A 22,876-nucleotide genomic window follows, 5' to 3' on the forward strand; every position below is an offset into this window, starting at 1 on the left:
TGTCATCATTTTGCAATTACGTAAAAGGTACACCTAAAGATTTGTATAACTTTAATGATACAGTAAGATACTGTTTAATTTTTTTAAAAACAATTGAATTAGGACAGTAAAAAATAGAAATTGAAATCTATATGTGTAATTGAAACGAAGCTCTCTTCACAACTGTAGCGTTTCGGGTAGATAGAGACATTGTAAATTGACGATGTTGTAGAGTTGTAGAATAATATGAAATATATCTAAATTTATGTATCTAACATTTCGTATAACTCTATAAGGTTTTGTTTCTGAGAGATAATAAATAAGTAGGATTCGATAGTGTATCTCTACTCTATGTATATGTATATATGTAATCGTTGCAAGATTTTAATAATGATTGCTTTTGAATTATCTAAGTATCATATATTTTGACATTGTATTAAGATATATACAAATATCTCTATATTTCTATAATATTCGTCGTCACTAAGGTAGGGTTGACAATGTGATATTAATAATAAATATTAATTTCATTATACTTTTATTACTGTTATTAAATATTATGTGCCTTATTAATTGCTGCCATTAATTTATGGTTAAGTTAAGCGAGTTAAGTCAGTTGTCTGTCTCTCTGCTTATTCTTGCTAATCTCTAAAACGGCTGAAACAGGATTTCCACTCGCCTACAGTTAATGCTATAAGGAGTAACTAATTTATTTAAGAAGTTTTATCTATTTTATTAAATAAAGTTAAATTCGACGCAGACGAAGTCGAGGGTATTTTTCAAAATAAATAAAAATAACTATAAACAAAATTGAAGTAAGAACATTAGTTTCTACTTTACTTATATTCTACTTCCCCTAAGAAGTATAAGTCATACGTCAGGAGGACAGTCGACAAAGTGTGACATGGAGTGACAAACTACAGACCTAAATTTCGTGACGTCATTTTTAAAATATAATCAATAATATTAATTTAATAAAACTATAGGTAAGTGTTAAAAAGCATGAAACTCGTGTGACGTAATTTATGGATGGCCCCTTACGTATGTTTTGAGTGTTAACCCTGCCCATAATAAAGTGCACCGCGGAATGCGGTTCGGACACTTTCACCGGCACGCTTCGAACATATTACACAACCAGCAGGTTACGGGCGGCACACCGTCTAACGCCGCGCCGCGTCGCGCGTTGTGGCAAAAAAGTCTCTCGCCTTTTTCAACTTTTTTATTACGCATTTCAGTCTGTAGTGATGTAACCATTACGCTGTATTACGTGCATTCGAGAGTCAATTTGAATTATTTATGTTTTAACCTAGTTAATTAAAAGATTTTAATTATAAATTATTATTATGGAGTGGTTATTAGCGTTTTTAATATTAATAAATCATTTCCTGTCCCATATTAAATTATTACATATTGTGTTCATTTTGTTAATCTAAGAATGATGCATTTTTTATATGTTAATTATTATAAAAGTTTATTGTTTTATAGTATAGATTCGGGATAAAAACTACAATTTTTTTCGTCTCAACTCTGTGTTTTGACTCCATTGTTTAGGAGTCACAAATATAGTATACAATGTAATATTCTGCGTGAAATCAAAATTTTCTTGTTCTTTTAAAAGTAAGTCATGACTATAAATTTAAAATTTTCTAGGACAGTATAGCTACAAGTGGTATAAATTCGCATTAATATATTTACTTAGACATTATAAATGTGATAAGACAAAGTCACTCTTCTTATGCTGACTGTTTTACGCTTACATCTTCTAAACCATATAACGGATTTTAATTCGGTTATGATTTATATTTTTAGAGTTTTTTATGGTTATACATGCATGGAGTCAGTTAAATGTACAAAAATAGCATAAATGTATGACATACTAAGTTACTATTTTAAGTATAAAATGAGCATAATGTATATTTTTAACGTACGTTCCAATTTTCTCCATGAGCTACATATTATTATTATGATCAAAGAGCTCGCCATAAATATTTCATATATATAGTTTCTAACATTGCATACGGGGCCGTTTACGGGGTATGTGTAGATAGAGAGAAGGAGATAAACATAATTCTAGGAGAGACAACCTCTCTCCTAAAATTATGTTTATCTTTTCAAGCGCTTGTAATAGGCAATATTTATGTTGACAATACAAACAGATATGAAGCGGTACATTAGTATCATTCTATATGTTTAGTCTGTCACTTTCTCTTTTTGTCCGTCTGTCTGTCACGTAACAACTAATAAATTGTCTATTTGCATGACAAACGCATTCAGTTACAATATGACAGTGGTGTGGGAAATGACGAAATGTCTTCAAAGCATCGAGTCGACAGAATTGTAATTACGTCGTTTATCTCAATTGTCACTTAAAAACTAAGTATTCAAACAATGTCTCTATGTTTAATATACATATATATTTTCACATCCATTCGGAGTGACCGTAGAGTACCCGAGAGAGTAGTAGTAGTAGAGAGAGCCTAGAGAATAGTTTCAAAGAACACCCAATCTAGAGAGCACAGTTCTACTGTATTACTTATTTATTTACTATTAGTCCGTACGTGTATATTTTGTCCACGTTATAGTGCTAAGTAATAGAAGAAAAGGAGCCGCAAACCATTCTAATAATAAATACTTTTTCGTTAAAAACCTAACCTATTTTGACAACCAATTGCCAAAAAATTATAAATTTCGAACCAAAACAATTATCTATATTGATTGATTAAAAATATTCTATATTTTTTTAGGAGAATTTATATTAGTCAATTATTATAGGTATATGTATTTAAAACATTGGATTTTATTATTTTTATTGATTAACTCATTAAGTACTCCTTAAAGTTGATAAATAATAGGTTGATCTATTATGAAAGTGCATAATTTGTCATCTATTCAATATTATATTTCAATTTTTTTATGCCTCATAATAATAATAACGCAATTGCTTTTGTTATTGCTAAGCTTTACTTCACTTAACTAAATATACAAAAAAATGGCACACTTTCCTAACTCACACATTTATAAACAATGGTTTATTGCACAATGGTACGTTTGTTGTAAGTACTACATAGTGTTAACTCTTGACTTTTTTTGCTCTGAGGTCTTTTTTTTAAATAGACATGGTGTAATACCATACCAAACATGTACTAGTAAAATAGCAGCAAAGTACAATATTTCTTCAAACTGATTTTACTCTCTGCGTGTGTTTTGATTTTGTCATAGAGTCTGACTTTTTTTTAACTACTGTAATGCTGTTGGCCTCAGCTGGCCTTTACACCTTCACCCGACGATAGAGGACAAGTACAGATGAAATGTTCATTTCAATTCTGCATATTTTGATATTATGTATATTTTTATGTTACATAGTAAAATGTGATGTTTCAAATAAAAAAATACAGGCATGTTCCTTATTGCATTACATATAGTACACAAATTGATCGTGACCGTCGCGTTTACGGTTGGGCGACGACGCGAGACGGCGATATCATCGTACTCTGTTTTTACGTTTCTGGTCAGGAAAGATCTTTTCGCGTGTGACAGTTGATTATGAAATATCAAATAGTCATAATAATTTAGATTTAATTGAAAAATATGTCGTTTCGTGACATGATTCGCATGTTTTGAAAATTGCTTTAGTTTCATACGATTAAAAAACCAATTTACAAACTTGAAAATATTAATCAAAAATCAAAACCGAGGAGAGTATAATAAGATTAATTTTAATTGTCTTTTACTAATGAAAAAGACAATTAAATCTAGAACTATTTTGAAAGTACTTTTAAATAACAGCCATTAAAATCTATTATTTTACAGCGGATCATAATAATGCATGGGATGGAGGTGGGCATAAATATATGAATTAAATTGTTTTTAATTGAATTCCTATATTTATGCCCACTTCCATTCCAATGCGAATTAATATCGAGCAAGACTATTTTATAAATCATTTACTAAAATGCTATTGATCATAAATATCTGAAATGAATAAATACTTAGTGCCAGTTCGGTGCAGACGAGTTATTTGTGTGTAAATATTTCTCTCAACTTTTTCTTTCTTTACTTGTAATATCAGCTAATTAAATTTTATTATTACAATGTAATTGACTAATGTATTTATATTTAAAAATAATTTAAACGTTCTTATTTTAAATCTTCTAGAACAATTTTTTTAGTTTATGTTTTATGTCGCTTATCTTTCAGTGCGTGAAGTAATAGCATTCTTAAGTTAATTAAATTTCGTTTTAACATAGTGTTCCACAAATCTAGAATGATGGATGTTAGTGAAAGCTGTCGGAGTATTGTTGTTATATATGAATTGTTGGTGCACATTGGCTAATCATAACTAGTATTATTTATTGAATTTTCCCTCAACTCTTCATATAAATTCATATTATCTTGAAAAATGGTAAAATAATTTGTAAAACGGCATTCAGTCATATAAATGAAACATTACTAATAAATATTAAATATTTGCTGAATTATGAAATTCTCAGATACTCGAATCACTAATGTTTATCAATGAATCTTCCATTGATAAACTTTAATCACAAAATTGCCCTTGACTACAAAAATACAAACATATACAGAATTAGAAATCATTATATTTGATATTTCAATCCTTTACGTTCAACTGCATTTGAAAGAAAGTTCAAATAATTAATACATATACTTATAGTTCAAATCAATGATTATTACTATCGGGATCCGTGTATCAAGTGACGAGAAGCATCAAAACAGCTTTCACCTTTATCTTTAGACAATTTCTAAAACTAAAATAACCATTCACTTTTACAGTTTTGCGGCTAGTTTATGCAATGTATAGATCAAAATACATGCGAGAAAAGTGCAACGTTAACTATAGCGTTACATAATTTACGCAATTATCAAATTATGAATGTCTGAAATGTGATTTCATAGTCTTTGATTATATTAGGTATAAAGCTTTTAAATAGAAAAGAAATGATGGGAATTGAAGACGATCAGAAAAAATGATAAGTCAGAAAAATACATAGGTGCTTACAAAAATTTAGGGAAGCTTAAAAAGGTTACGTTTTCTATATTCATAATATCTCTAAATTATATTTCCATGACATATTTTAACATCTATTTATCATGTATACATAATAACTGAAAGGCTACACATACAGTCTCTTCACGTACTAATTTATCAGGGTTCAGCAGAAGACAGAAATATTATTTGGCTATATGTATGTAAGAATTAAATCAGTTACTATATAGTTACTTAACGTACTTCAATATATTGATATTTCAGAATTTCTTTGATAATAATTTTACTACATTACGATATAGTAATTATGTTTAATGAAAATACTATACATAAAATTCTTATAAGTGAAATATTAAATTGTACTTACATTTTTAATAACGCCTCCATTTTTTTCTCCATTGCGAAGATCGAGTCAGATGGCTGTGACGTCAGTACTTTACAGAAGGTAAACTTAGCGCACTGAGAATCTCTCCAGTCTGTTTGTTTAACCAAATCCATAGCTGCCGTATTCAAAGAAGACGGGGTTGGGTTACTGTCTAAATGCTGGAGGTCGTCGGGCAAGTCATGCTTTAATGCCCTCTTCACTATATGTTTTCTTTTCACTCTTTTTAACACAACACTTTGTGAACTGGGTTCTTGGAAGAAACTTAAGACATCACGTTTGGCACGAGTGCCATCATTTCCATCTGGAGACATAACGACATATACATTTTCACTAGGCATTTTATAGTTATCATCGTAAACCTTTTGGTTACTTATAATATGTCTGTCAATATCATATGGCACTCCACTGAATGATCTCTTGTGTTCCTTTTCAATGTCATCTACAATATCATCTTCTCCTAAACCTGCGTTTCTCATTATATTAACATCCAAAAGCCTTCCCATAGCAACAGCACCAAGACCTAAAGCAGCGCCTCCAGCCATAAGACCGATAGCTGGCAGCATGGCGGGAGCTCCTGCGGTAGCTGCGGCTGCCACGCCAATTTTATCTTGAGCATATCTTTGAGACTGTATCGAGTTAGATGAGTAAAGTCCTAAATTGTGAGAGATTTTATGAGTAGCTTCCACTAAAGGATCAAGGACAGGCTGTGTCACTTTTGCAATAGGATCTATTATGGGTCTTGTTAGTTGATGAACTGTTTGGCTTGCACTGTTTATAGTGTCCTTCATAGAGTTGGTAAGTTTTTGCCACAAAGATGGTTCTTGAACACGCTTTATATTCATATAGCCATAGTTATAAGGATAACGAGGGCTAGGGTTATGTTCATAGTAAGAAAATTTCTTATGTTCATCCTCGTAGTATCTGTTATGATTTTGAGAACGTTGTTGCCCAAATCCGTTGATAGGCTCCATTGGGTATGGGTGTGCACTTTTAGGTACGTTTGTAGTATAGTATTTCACTTTGCGTTCTTTATTTTCATAGTTATCTACATTAGTGGCTTTAGCGGGCTGAATACCTAATTCTGGATGAGCATATTGTAATACTGGATTGCGAACACTTTCATCAAACTCTGGCTTAGCATTTTTTGGAGTGTACATTAATGAATTTGGGAAGTTATTTTCTCCAGGATGTTGGAGCATGCGCCTTTGAATATGGCTTTCAGAGTATTCCAGATCCCCAGTGTGAGCTCTTGAACTACGACCGCTGAAGTAATCTCGTTTAGATTCTTGTTCATTAATTTGCTTGATGTATTCTATAAGTTTAGAGTTGGCTACTTTTGAATTATCGGCTTTAGTGAAAGGCCCGTAATTAGATTTCAAATAATAATTGTCTTTCTTTTGTTTGTATGCATATGCTGGATTATCACTTGTCATATAGGGACCAATGGCATCGTCATAATCAAATTTAATATTGTCAAACTTTGTGAAGGGTCCATCATTGTGTTCAAAATTGTCTTCTTTTGTGAAAGGCCCAAAACTCTGGTGGGGTTCGACGTCTGCAATATTGGGATACACATCTGCTTCTGCTATCGCTTTAGGTGGTTTATAGCCCTCTGGATATGGTAACAGTTCTCCATTGACAACACGCGCATTTCTCCAAGTTTTCTTATCAGATTCATCATCAGGTACTCTTACTCCATGAATTTCAGGTATGCCATCTTCACCGAGGGATAAAATAGATCTGCCACGCTTATTGTTATACTTATCAACAGCTTTTTTTAGGTACATAGGTTCAGAACTAATTACTACTGGATCAGGGATTTTGAAAGATTTTTCTTCACCATCAGCGACTTTCGTGCTTACCACCTCAATATATACTGGATTTCGGTCATTTTTTATTACTGGGTTATGGGGATCGAATCTGTAGTTTTTAATTGGACTACCGTAATCTAAAAAACTTGTTGACGTAATGTAAACCTTTTTGTCTTCTGTTATTTTATCATTATCATATGTGGGATAATAACTTGATGTTTCTGGATCTGTTTCTGGTTTCTTACCATCTTCCTGTATATGAGATTCAGGGTAAACTGATACAGGAGACCAGTTACCGTATTCAGTTTTAATATCACCAAGTTCAGCGTCAGAATTTTTATTGCGATTTAAGTAGTAATCGTACCCAGCTAAGTCACTGTTAAGTGTTCCAACAAAGTTAAGTTTCCTCTGGTCTCTACTTTCTGTTTTGTTTTTATTATCTTCAACAGTTATGTTGGGCTTAAGTGACGTAACAGTAGTCTTGACCGATACGGTAGTAGGAGCTTGTGTCGTGCTCGCATGAAGAGTTGTGCTCTTTATATCCTTTTTCTTTACAATGAGTTGAGTCATATGACCTTGCCTAGTTTTCACATTAAGGGTTTGAGTATCATGTGGATTCAGACTTCTGGAAACTTTGAGTTCTGTTCTTGTAGTCCGTGAAGGAAGGATCGTAGTACGTATGGCTTTGGTTGTAGTCATATTTTGGTCGTTGTGGTCGGCAGCTGCGCAGGTGATAGCTATAGTTAGCCATATTATGGCCAATGGCCGTATTGTATTCACGGGAGTCATCTGAAACAAAATAAATGAAATAAATTGACTAATTTATTTTATCCGATGCCAAAATAAAATGTGTTTTTAATAAATTTTTTGAAGATATTAAGTTCTATTCGTCATCCATGTAATTTATTTACGTTTGCATTAGCTATGTAAAATAGACAAAGTAATGGCAAATACTCAAGTTAAAAAATAAGAAAATATTTGAAAGCTTTACTTTAATGATGCGGTGCGTTTAGCTCTCAGGAAATTGCGCGACTGATTGAATATCTGTTAATGAATTAAATTACTACTTAATGACTGTCATAATGAGTAGCGTGTAGTTATGTATAATTGCGGACTCTTTATATAAGTATATTATGCCAATTTTGTCTCGACCATTTGTGTAGATAATTATTGTGAAAATCAATCGTTTTTACTTAATAAAATGGACTAGTTGTAAAAGGACACGTAATTTAATTCGTATAGTTTAGAAAAAAGTAAGAATCTTAACAAATATATAATATGTTTTTATAAAATTCCATGTATTGGTGGAAAAATTAATTAAATAATTTGTATCAAAATTAGAAAAGACAACCCATTTATAACCACTGCACTGTGTAATAATATAAAAATGCAGTTGAATGGAGAATCTTCCTTTTCCTTAAGTCATTTGTAAAGTGCGGTTCAATTGAAGTACTGATTAATTATCGAAGTAGTGACTATGTGAAAATGTCGGACAGTGAACATCAAAGTTGAACGTTCCACTCCGGAGAACGGATATAGCTAGAGAAATTCATAGACATGTATATTTTATTTATTATTTTGTTGTGTATGTATTTTCGATATTTGATTATATAACTGGAGTTATTGGCAGTTTAACGTAACATGTATTTTGTTTTTTATTGTTTTTTAAATATATTGAGAATCATCATTCAGTTCATCCATTCAGTTCATGCCTCGGAATAACAAAATAAACATTGAAGTATTTAGAAAGACTATTGAATACTACGAAAATATAATACAGAACCTTAAAACTAATTTAAAATTTGAAATATACAATATAGAGATATGTGTAACCAACCTAAAGAAGAGTAGGTTATCAATTGGATTGTAAAATTCTTATTTTATTAGAAGGATTATTTTATTAGGATATGCTATCAGATTATCATAATATTTTTATCAAAATAATTTCGGTAGATTGGATTTCAAATCAAAAAATAAAACTAGCCCTTCTTTTTAAGTATTGCCGTCTTTTTTTGAAGTATCAAATAATCTTGTACCTTGTTATAATATTAATTAAATGATAATAGTATATTTATCGTAAGTAGTTCTCAATTTCACGTTTCGGATGAATGTTACAGTTTGTTTTCTGTTACAAAGTTTACTTTCGTCGACATTGTTTAATGGCCCTGTCTACTTGGCCACAGAGCCGAGGATAGAACGAATTGTACGAGTGTTTGCCGTGCTACCGTGCCATATCAATTAGTCATTAAGTAAGTTTGTACAGAGAGCGTAACTTGAGAGCGTAATTACTAGACCACAGTTAATTGGTTGGATATGCGATACACAAAAATGCAGGGCGGACTTTATTTAATCCAGACTAATATTAGAAATAAGAAAGTTTGTCTATCTGTTTATTACCTAACAAATAACGGCTGAATTACTCTTAATGCTCGACGTAAAGATAGATTATGAGAAGGAAGATGAAGACAAAATGTCTCTATTTATTTACTTTACGAAATTATATTCCATATTATTGTTACAGTTATATATATATTATATATATTTTAAAGACGTTACTTTTCTTACACTTTAGCATTGAGAACGCATTATTAATAGTATATCATCATCAGTTAAATGGGTTTTAACACCAATAATTTTATAGTAAATACCTTTATTTACCTAAAATTATGTTATATTTACTTATAGAATTGGTTCAATGTTATACTTAAAAATATGGAAATGAAGTTATTCATATTATAATTTATATCAACCATATCTTGTCTCACGGCCATTATATAACAATAGAACAGATAATTGACTACTTAATCAATGAAATTTATGTTTAAACAGACATTTAGAGTAAATAAATTGATTTAGGTGTTCTTAAAGAATAGCAGCGAATAATAAATGAACTTTTTAAATGTATAATAACAGAATTAAGAGCGTAGTTACTCAATAGCTGGCTAAAGGCCACCGAACTATATGGGGGCGAGTGCAGATGGCACTCCACACCAGCAGAATGACTTATGGAGCGGCTAAAGGCTAACTCTCGGCTGACTACTAACGGATACGATGAAAATGCGTATGAATTCGTTTTGGACCATTTTCAGATTTGGAACATATATTTTCTTTAATATTTGACAAACCTACAATTCTATTATATAATAGTTTTAAATTAGCTAAGACTCCATAAGTACACTTTTATAAAACGATGACAAATACCTATGTGTTATAAATATATTGTTTATCACAATTCAGGAAATGTTACTTGCTGATAATGTAGGTTGATATGTGAAACAATTCTTTAAATTAGATTGTCAGAGAAATGTTTTATATACATAACCTTTTTTATCTAAATCATGAATAAATAGTTGAGACTCAGAAAATATGTGTGTTTATGTGTATGTTCATCATTATAAACAAATAAACAGGTATATCTAATCTTTATTAATAATAATGTTACAATAAGTTACGATTTATGACTTAATACCATATAATCCATTATGTGATAAATTCTAAAGGTCATCGAATTCCAGGAAAATGATAAACAAATATTACTCATGACTTATAGTAAACAGTTAACTGTGTGATAATATTTTATTTAGCTTTGCGAGAATTCATACTAAATTGTATTTAGTATCTAATTTACTACTTACCAGGTTCTTTGTCTTATTTAATGGCAACGCATAACATAATTCTTATGTGTTGCCATTCACGAAGACTGCAAAAGAATAGTAGAAGCTTTTGCATTCTCAATTCTTTATGCCTTACGTCACGAAGTGTTTCGAATGTTTTTTTAATGAATGAGAATGGACCGGTGCAAGCACCAGCGCAAACGGGAGGATACGCTGACAGCGCACCAGTGAAGGTTCATGGCATGACCATCAAGTTAGGTCTAAGAATTGAATAGGATGATTTCCAAATTTTCCGCTTGGAGGTCACTAACATGGAAAATTGTTACCAATGGCACTAATCCCCATTGCTCACAATGCCTTCCTCTCTGTTAAGTGGTGCTATTCATGTTATTATACGTATAAATAACTGTTTTTTACGGTATAAGCTGACACTAGTGAAGTATTTGTAATGATAAGTAATTTGCTTCTCATTACAAATTCACCAGGAATTAATTACGATAGTTTCTAGGAGGAGCATCGAGGTCGACCTAATATTGTAGCAATGGGTTCACTGGTTCTTATTACAAATAGTCCCATAATACATCATACTAATGGATAGAAATGTTTAAAATATCTCGCGAGAATCGAACTCATGACTTGATTGCGTCTAAGTGAAGGTTGCGTCGCCAGTGTAGTAAATTGCTTTATATCTACTGTAATAATGTTATAATCTATCTAAACTGTAAGTAGTTCACGGTTCATTTTCTTACCGTTTCTCAGCAACAGTTTTTGTTTCCGATTGTGAATTGGAAAACTTACAATTAAGTGCGAACGTCGTACTTTTTTATATTTCGCACGGCGTATCTTTTAGAAACCATATACTTACGTATAATATCTAAGATTTTTCTGTTTGTTATGTATTGTGCTTTCCAACAAGGTCAATGATCTAATGAAATGATTACTCGTTAGTTTACAATAAATTTAATTATTGCAACTAACAGAAATATTAATCATTATTAATATTACAGAAAGTGAGTTTGATATTTGAGTTGATATTTCATGTCATATTCTCTTATTTGTGGTGACAGAATTTGGGAAACGTGTAGTATTTTTTCATCAACGGTATTGGATGTTATACCTGGTAACGGTATGCTGCGGAGACACAAGTGGAAGTTGAAGTCCCACTACATACAGTTCGTCTATTTTGACGTATTCATTAGATATAAAAGGACGTGTTGCTAGTATTTTTTCATCAACGGTATTGGAACCATAAGTCCTAGTGAATTAACGTCGATGGGCTACCTGACCTGACCTCATGTTCATTTTATCATCCTCCACTAGTTCTCCGCCAGCGTATATCGTTGGCGCAGGTACCCTACGCAGGTACGCTAAAGGCAAGCCATTCTATTTGATTATCTTGGTCTCCAAAGGTGTCCTTTTGGAGAGCATTTGTATAATCACCTACATGTAGTATTCAGATAAGTCTAGTTACAGTTATAATCTTTTTAGTTTCGTTAAAAAATAATATGAAAATTAACATGTGTCACCAATGATTAACCTATACGAACATAATTACATACACCTGATCTCGTAGTGTAGATGCCGTGATGTAAAACACAAGATTTCACTTTCCATGGTGGCCGGGCATCGAGGCGGGTCGACGACCTCCTATCACTCGGACTATCACGAATGCTAAATCATTACACTCTGTTGACTTGTATATCCGTTTTAGAATAGAATAGAAAATGCTTTATTCGAATAAACTTAATTTCAGCACTTTTGAATAATCATAGTTTTTTTTAATCTACTTCTCATTCGGAAAGCTGTCTTACCACAAGAAGAACGAGCAAGATACTTGTGTGTTCTTCTTTTAAATAATTACAATCGTTGTAACTTATTACAGACATTGTTAAGTCGACATGTGTGAATACAAATTATCAACTAGCACTAATTTATTAGCGACAAAACATTAAATACACATTAATGTTAAATCAGTCGTAGTGATTAGAGCAGAACAGTCCCTATAAGCAACACTCGCTCATGGGTATTGCGAATAAATAAATTTCCGAGCTACAAATTAATAATTGATCAATGTTAGGTAAATTGTAGGTTTATCACTACATATCCTATATGAATGAGCAGGCGTGAAGATAATAAACAACATCGAGTATACCTATAGCACTTTACACATATTAACTACTTGTTTGTATTTCGTTAACATTGTATATGTAGGTTACCAATTATTATGAAGTTATTAAATGTTGTAATTAGTCCATTTGTATTTATTCTATTGCTAGTTTTTATTCGTAACTCTGTTTGCTTTTTCGATACAAAAATATAGTCTATGTCCGTCTTCAGGATTACATTTATCTTCATTAATCTATCGTAAATTTTATTTAGATCCGTTCTGCCGCTTATTCGTGATAATGTACCAATAAGAAAGAAGATGGACAAACTTTTGTCCTAATTTATGTTTAAAGTTATCGAGACTGATTTTAATCTACTGTAGGTTTCCCATTCTCAGGTGTATTTAAAAAAAAACATACTTTAAATAAACTTTGGAACGAATAGCACAGGTATCAGATAAGTGACAAGATTTTTCAAGTTCTATCTTATTTTAATACCAACTACTAAATGTAAGAATTCCAATATAGTTTGATTATGCCGTTTGCATACAATACGTACTGGATTTCGATGATTCTTCTTCATGGTAATTTTCATTGTCATTTTGTCATTACTATACCTCTATACTTCCTAATAGAAGGTATTTAAGTGTATACTTGAGTAAACATACAACTTTCATCTTTAAGTAGATACCTCTAAATATTATTACATAATGTAAATTAATGTTCTGTATACATAAGCAATAATTTATTCTATTTGAACAAGTGTACATACATTATATTCTTATATAAGGGGGCCATATCTATCTCGTAATGCGAACTGTAGATTGATTACCTATCTTATTATCTCCGAGACATGCTTCGTTGCACCCACTTGACATATTAACAACGTATAGTTTTAATTAACTGAACAATGTTTCAACCGATACAATCAGCTACGAGGCAAGTTTCACAAATATACTAAACGAAGCGAATTGGGTTCATTACTAATTTACTTTATGTTTACGCTTTTTACACAAGAGAGAGAGGTTTCTTTCGAGAGTTTATAAAAATAATCTAAATTTGTGTAGACAACTTTTTGATAATATGAAAGTTACAATGTTATTATTATTAAAGTGTTCATCACGATTCGATAAATATAACATGGTTAAGATGATATCTTTGTAAAAACAAGATAATACGCATATTAAGAGTTGTAATGTAATGTAATTTGGGCTCTATTCTGCGCATTTACTCGAGAGCCTATAACATGTATTGAATTAAAACATAAAGAAGATTCAGGAACAGTTGCATAACTAATACATATTATATTTCTCACTAAAATATTTACGTACACTTAACCTCTATATGAAATCTATCTTGAATAGTTCTTTCTCGACGCTTACAAGCTGTTCTGGTTAATAAATAATGGGTATGAACAAAAGTAATTTTGTTCATGCCCATTATTTATTAACCAAAATTAGCCGCGGGCAAAAGCTAGTAGTAGTATAAAAAAGTCATTTTCACATTGACATTATTGGAAAGTTATCACTATATAAGGATATTTATATTGCCATACAGTCAGTGTTATATTTACTCACTGGTCTCAGGCAGTACTAGTCCAAGAAATTACACCAGAAACCACTGATTAAATAATTACATCCCAACAACAATTTAGTCCACAGTTGCTGTTATATAATTCAACAGTTATGTATATGTGTATGTGCATATGTCACCATAGTTGAAACAGGCTAATTAACTGAGTCAAGTGACCACATTAGATGTGACATAAAACAAGGGACCCTACGGACCCGGACATAAATCCGAAACAGCCACGGTTTATGACCTGTTTCCTTTGATTCGTACGAACACGAGGTTTTAATCATTCTAAATATATAAGAATGGCAATACAGTGCAGAATATAATCTTAAATTTTTAACAAGAACTGAAAAAATATATATAATCATACTAGATTTCTACTAACTTAATTTGCCGCTCTAATCTCGCGTCTCGTGATACTTGTACCGATTTTCGTAAAAACTTGTAACGTAACGTAAAGTTAATTCTTTTACAAGTTTTTACGTCCCGAGAATATCATAACAGAAATAAAAAATCTCGTATATGAACGAGAATTCTCGTATGATTGACATGGAGGCATTTCCACGTCCTCTGTCAGGACATAGAGCTCAGAAATAAATGACGAACTAAAGATATCACTAGTACGCTATTATGTATGTTCATACTCGTATTTATGAATGATATGTATTTAGAATTCTATTCTAGCCAATGGCACCATATAAATATCATAAAACATCAGCCACAATAATGGAAATAATTACAGCAACTAGTGAAAATTAAAACTTAATATTATCTCTCTTTTTACAAACCGATCCGGAATTCCCGAACAAACAGATACACAGACAGACAAAAATTGTAAGAAAAAATATTTTGGTGTATATACCGTATTTATATTCATTTGCATCTAGTAAAAAACGGTTATTTCAATATTACAAACAGACACTCGTTTTTTATTTATATGTATAGATTAACATAGGAATGTTCAACATCGAGAAGTCATTGAGAGTCGGTGTTCAATTCATCAGTGTCAAGGATGTGCGACTTGTTACTTTGTAATCCACCGGTTGGCATTTACAGCTTATGCGCCACTGTAGGTGGTACCTATTATAGTTGATAAACAGTGAACCGCCTTGGGCATTTCGTTAGATGACTTCTATGGTGAAATATTATTGTTTTCACCGAAGTTAACCTTTGAACTGTTTGATTTAATCCTTCCATATAAATGTGAAAGTAGATATATTAATTTCTGACCTCTTAGTCTTAAAGGGTCAACTGGTAGTTATGGAATTTGACATACGAATTCCATTATGATCACATCCAATATTATTATTACATAGTATAAAATAAAGTCACTGTCGCTGTTCTGTCCTGATGTATGCTTAAATCTTTAAAACTACGCAAGAGGAAGGTTTAGATATATATAGTAATATATGTACACCCGTGCAAAGCCGGGGCGAGTAGCTAGTTTTATATACATCAGAAATATATTACATGTTTGCATTTTGATTTTGATGGTCTCGGTGGTATAGTGATTTAGCGGCCTTACTTCTGATGGTCGCAGGTTCAGTCCTTGCACGGTACAGAGAATTCTATTCGTGAGTTTGTATCGGTCTGTATCCTTTTTATTTTGCATATATGTACGGATTTACAACAAAAGTATCTGCCATAATATAAGCTCTGCTTAGCTCGGCACTAGATGGCGCTGTGTGAATTGTCCGGAGATATTATTATGTATACTTCCATACTCACTAATATCATAAATGCGAAAGTCTGCCAGTTTATCAGTTTCTTATCTTTTCAAGTGTAAATGGCTGAATACTCGTAGCCGACGGACATAGGCTATTTTTTTTTAAAAGTAGACCAGGTCGCGGGTATTAACTATTAAAATAAATAATATATTTATTTAGTTGTATAAACTGTAAATTTCATAGATGTTATCGCTAAAAATGCGTACTTATTAATCTAACAAAGTAGCAACTTATTAATTAGATAAAATATTTCTACAAAATTTGCATATGTAAGATATTAGATTATAATGATATACATTATAATAATGTCTGTATATAGAAGATACAGATATATTGTAGATCTACGAATAGATAAAATATATTTGGCGCCACCTAGATTGGCGCGATATATATACATAGGTATGGCGCGCCATTAATGATATTAATAAAAGATTGAATATATGACGGTGTATATAATATCAGAATTAAAAATAACAAATAATAATTAATTTAACAACTTATTTAAATCAGTAATTTGCAAGCGAATGAATTTGACATTTTGACAATATATTTTTTATTCAATGTGTTTGTGTTATATGGCTAGTTAATGCAAGGAGGTTGGTAGCCTACACACGGAATGTACACAAATTACATTCTGTACGTGTCTATCGTTTCAGTTCTGTAGATATAATCGTTTTTAGTAGTCGTTAATTTAAAAGAAAACAAAATATTAAAGAAGAATAAACTTGACTAAACATTTAGCTACAGTAGAAGTCCTGGGAACTGTATCCGTTTATATAAAAATGACTGAAATAGTAGGTATCTATTAATGTACCTTAGCTTATTCTTTTTAACGTATGGAAAATCTTCATAAGACTGCCACCCTTCGGAAGGAAGGCAGATGTGTGGGATTTTTACTCACTAAAAACCACATGGTAACTATATCTTTTTTTTGGTCTTTCAACTTATTGTCATTGTTTTGTTATGGACATGTAAATGTAATGTAGGTGTACTGGATTTATTATGCACAATATACTCAGGTCAAGCAACGGAGTTGTATGATTAATTAGATGCTCAAAGGTTTTTACGTGAAAAGTGGAATTAATAATAAAATGGCCTTATTATTAACAACACTTTTCATATAAAAATCCTATATATTCCCATTGATTATTGTCGCATCAGAAAATATATTACTAACTACATATAAAGTAGATTACTAAGTTTCATAAACTGTAGAGTTGTCAAATAAATAAATATGTAAATGATAACATTATTATTAGCCCACTTTAGTCAATTACTGGAGATAGACCTCTGTACGATCTTCAGCCCTTGAAAACACGACATATGTAGTTCACTATGAACTATGTCATGATTTCAATTCTTCTTTAGAGTCCATTTTTAAATATTCATAGAACGGAACCAATCTTTTTGGTAAGCGAAATTATGAATAAAATTTGTAATAAAATTTTATATCACTGAGTTGATGGTCTTAATACTTATATGTACATGCCATATGTGAACTTGAGTGTGTATTACCACTTGTATTACTATCACAATTAATATCTAAAGTTAATAATAAAGTATCGTATCGTGCACAGTTATTACTCACAGGAAGAACCATGATTCACTATGAATGTTTCATAAATTTAGGAAGACCCGATATATTAAAATAATACTGATCCCCGTGATCTCTGCTTTCATTACACTCAATAAAAATAAGATGTATCTGACTGATCAAAAATTACGACCACAAGAATATTGTCATCTGATTCTTTCATTTTATTTACTTGGGGTCGGCGTAATATGTTTTCTCTCCCATTCATCCCTGTGTGCAGTCATGTTAATTACTTACCTTACCATCACTATTCAGAGTCCACCCATCTATTTTTTGGGCTCCCTCTGTCCTTATAACCATCCACATTCATACGTAACACCTTCCTCATCACTATTCGTAGATAGTGATGAGGAATAAAGTAAGTAATAAGAATACAATCCTATATAATGGCAATGCATAACTAACTAAAGACATCGATGTATTCTAGGATGGTTCCCAAATAATTTTGTGATGCCCAAACAACACTTTTCAAACCGAATTGAAGTTTTTCTTAAAGTCGCTTGTAATTACATATTAATCTTCCAATTTATTCCAATACCTACAATGTTAACAGTTAACAGAGCAGGCTGGGTTAGGAATATGGAGAGCTTGATTAAGAGATGGTTTTTACAGATAGTGGGTACCTATTTGTGCCACCTTGGTGACTTGCTTTGTAACACACCCTACTTAGCACTTATATATAGGCAAGTTCCATCAATTGTAGGTTGAAATTAGGCAGTATAAAATTACAGGATTAGATTAAGAATGATGAGTAGAGTATAAAGGACGCAGTCAGTCCATCATGTGGACAATTGGTTTGTTTATATATAAAAAGAGCATGGACTCAGCAAAATGAGTTTCTACAAAATATCAAAGACGAAGTTATCGCATAATGTTCGCACAGCAGTACATTGTAACTGACACTATTTTTTAAGTCAATTTTAATTACATATTAACCTTCCAATGTAGTCAATTACCGTGTTAATAGTTAACCTGTGCGCAACTAATTGCGTTTCTGTGTCACACGAATAAGCGTGTCTGAAATCGGAAGTATCATGCATATAATGAATTGGGCGGCGCGCGATTACGAAACAGGCAAGGAAATCGATTCAAAATAAGAAAGCATCGCATTCCATTATAATTACAAAATCGGAATCGACGTGTTTGGGTGCCGGTGAAAGCAGTTACGTCACACCGATCGGCCGGCCGAACTTGGCCGATCTTCTATGAACAGTGTTGCCATTATAGTAGTGTTACCACTGGAACTGATGGATTTGATGCCCCATTTTGTGGGTTTTCTAGTGGTTAAAAGACGTCTATCACCGAACAAAAAAAAAACAATTTAGTTATTATTACGTTTATCAGACAAAAATATTAATTAAAATATATTTAATATTTATAGTAATTCATAATTAAAATTGATTACTTTTAAAATTTTGTAGTTTATTGAAAATTTGGTGAATTTACATTATGAAGTTTTTTAATCTTTGTTGGCAACATTGTCTGCGAGCTGTGGTTGTCGAAGCTTTATTACAGGTTTCCCACGTTTTGCTCGCCATCGTTACGTGAGATGAAAATGTGTAATTACTAATTAGAGAGTAACGAAGAGTTGTTTTGACATAAATTGCTGTGGACAATTTTGACGCGAAATCACTAATTGATAATGTGTTGCATACTCATTTATTATGAACAGCTTTCATCTCTACAGAACATATGAAAGATGAGTAATTTAAAAGAAGAAAGAGAAGAAATAGACAGATGACAACAGCGACTTTTTTTAGGTACTTAGAATGGTGAAATATACCGTCGATCCGATAGATAGCAATTGATAGCAGTCACCTATGTATCTGTTATCGATAACAGCGGAGCCTGACCCTTTAACAGAATAGTCGCTGAATTCTTCAATGTGGTCAGGTCAGCCATATCTTCACGATTTAAATACTGAAATGATGACTGATTGACCGACTGTAACAATTTGGAATTATAAAGTCTAATTAGTTTCACACTGACAGTTCTAATTTGTTCTCAATTCTATTGTTTACATTTCGATTGTAGTAAGTATTGTTATGGATTTCAAAATATCTTTCTTCCTAAATATTTTTCCGATATATTAATAATATATATCGAGTTATAAATGCAGTAACTAATTCGAGTTTGTTATGAAGATTACATTGATATCTATGAACAGCGTTTAGTGATATATTACCAAATCATACCTTTTAGGTCGTATTGCATCATATCTATGTTCATTGGTTGGTTTTCAATAACAGATATCAAAACTATGGTCAATGTTACCGGCAGTACCGATTTGACGTTGACATAGATACTAAAACCATATCACTGTGTAATCAGTAAATGCTCCAACATATGTTTATAATTAACTAGCTGTTACCCTCGACTTAATTTGCGTGGCATTTAACTTTTAATTTATTAAAATAAATTATGTTTCTAAAATAAAAGTAGTTTAATTAACTCCTTGTAACATTACTTTACTGAGAGTGAAATTCCCGTTAAAGTCGGTCCAGCTATTTCAGACAAGAACAAATAGATAGATTAACAGATAGGCAAAAATTGTTACAAGTATTTTTTTGATGTTAATATTATATACATTTTCGCATGCATTTAATTCAAAGCTGTTAATTTAATTTTTTTTTGTAATGTAAAATGCAAAGTTTGTGCAGGTGGTAGGATGTTTGTCTAGTAAGACACACTTGTATTTATTTTATGTACATTAAAAACATTCTGCAACCTTTCTGTCTAAACATTTTATTCTTTAAATCTTTTATTTATATCTTGCAGGTATATATACTCCTTACTTTTTGTTCCAATATCTGAAAAACTTTATACACAGGCTTTTTATTTGAATATATATTCATATATACATAATATACACAGAAAACAGCCAGACCAATACAAACATTTGTACTAAAGCATACAACGAATCGAACCCGCGACCTTTGGAAGTAAGTCGGTGTGCTAAATCGCTAGACCACCAAGGCCTTCACATGTACTGAAGAATAGCATTAATAAGAGGGATAAATAAAAATTCAAGCTTTCGTCAAGAAAATCTATGTATTAAACCGTATTTATACATGGTATTCTATGTTTTATACATAGAATACGGTTATGTTTCAGAAAAATAAAGTTTCTTCAAGTAGATAACATCAAATATTTATTCAAATTAATTATAATCTTGTAATTGATGGTCTGATATATACTATCTAGATACAACAGGATAACAATTGTAGATAGTACCTAAGACTTTTTGTATTTTTCCATAGTTCAAAAATACATTTAAAAATAAGATCTACTATTATTAATTAAACAAATTTTAATTTTATATATAATATTAGTAAAGTATAGTTTTGTTCGTGCTTATTATGGAGATAAGTGCGTTGATTAAAGATGCGTCACACTGATTTCGAATAACTCAACAACTGCCTGTTATACGATGTATTCTTACATGTTCACCTACATGTTCTTACATGCTCACATATACGTATAATTGAGGTACCTATACCATGTGCGCTATAGCATGGTGGCGGATAAGAGTTTCAGTAACATTTCATTTCACTCTTGAAAGTTACCACAGTTGAAAATTTACAAATTATGACTTAGTATTTTAACTGTACCACATCCGTAATATATAAACTCATTAATAACTGTAGTAACTTAAATTTAACCCTGCCAGAATATTCCATGCCATAGCGCACATACGTAGTTGATTCATTTTAACCGTGTAAATATTTGTTAGTTAGGTTATGTTAATTCAATGTTATATAAATATTTAGACCGAAACGCCGCTATATGAGGTCTATATAAAGAAATACAATTGTAGTCTTTGTTTATAATTTGAACTTAATAGATTTTCACGAAATGTATCTACGGTACTTATTAAAAAAAAGTTGTTTAAGTATCTGTTTGTTTTTGCTGATCTCTGAACCTGCTGGATCTATTTTACCGGAACTTTCATTCGCTGATAGTTAATGTCGTAAGGAGTAACTTTTGCTGTTATAAAAAAAAGTGAATGCAAAACCAGATCACACATAGCGATGAATTTAGGAATTGATCTGGATTGTTTACAAAGGGACCACGTGGAAATCGACCTGACTGGCTTACATTGACGACTGGCAATGGGGTTAATACATGGTTCATTACTAATGCTCTCCTCCCCTTTATATTGTGTAGCGATATAGGATAGATGGGAAAGGAGGGTTATTAGGATCTTTCTAAATTATAATTTCATAATTTAGATGCGAGATTTTTAATTATATATATAAATACTTTAAGGCAAACTCACTGAATCAGATAGACGAAAAGTGTCTCTGTTACTAATGTTGTTTGCTTCAAAACCATATGATAAAAAAATTGATACGGATGTCACTATCATGTTGATATTTTTTTCTCTTCCGGTTATAGGTATATCGTCGCATTGTTACTTGTTCGAGGCTGAAGTAGGTCGGTAATAGTACATACATAATTTCTTTACTAGAAAATTGTGGGGCTTATGAGAATATTTAGTAAGGCAACCACTTATTGCCCATAGATACCGAAAGACATGTCATATTTGTACTAGTTCACACGCGAAAACGTTCAGGCGGTTCTTACACAACATAATGTTTTGTTGCCACAGTTCTAGTTCAATTGACAATAGGCAGTTGTGAAATGTCTCATAAGGAAACACTATACAAACTTATTTATGTTAAAATTAGATAGAATCAATACATTTCGATAGTCGATTGTTTCGTGAAAAGTAATAGACCTTTCATTAATGATCTACATTTTAATAATTTGCAGATATTTTGTAGATCGCTTCGTCATCCGTGCCATGCCCTGATTTGTTATTTTTCTGGCAATCAAGTAAAAAAGTAATTTAGTAAAAATATAACATTGTTTATATTTAGGCGTATACAAAATACATTAAACTTAGAGCTAAATTCTAATAGATACGTTGATGTCTTAAAATTATAATTGTATGTACATACATACTCGTACTTACTGGCAATCATTATAAGACAGATATATTCTCTTTTTTTATCAGACGTGTTCCGGTGATGATGTCGTTTGGTAGTTATACATCATATTATACATCTCTTTCTACT

At 31.5% G+C, this 22,876-nt stretch overlaps 1 protein-coding gene across 1 annotated transcript in view; it reads right to left on the reverse strand.

Annotated features, from left to right (window-relative positions):
• LOC131840975 (uncharacterized) overlaps positions 1-22,876 on the reverse strand; it is a 31,020-nt gene that overhangs the window by 5,994 nt on the left and 2,150 nt on the right. The window contains exon 2 of the mRNA XM_059189195.1: positions 5,352-7,969. Coding sequence (XP_059045178.1) covers positions 5,352-7,969 — 2,618 coding nt within the window. The remainder of the gene's footprint in view (positions 1-5,351; positions 7,970-22,876) is intronic.

The sequence above is a fragment of the Achroia grisella genome, unplaced genomic scaffold (genome assembly GCF_030625045.1).
Source record: "Achroia grisella isolate CSIRO2021 unplaced genomic scaffold, CSIRO_AGI_Agris_v1 utg152, whole genome shotgun sequence".
Taxonomy (NCBI): Eukaryota; Metazoa; Arthropoda; class Insecta; order Lepidoptera; family Pyralidae; genus Achroia; species Achroia grisella.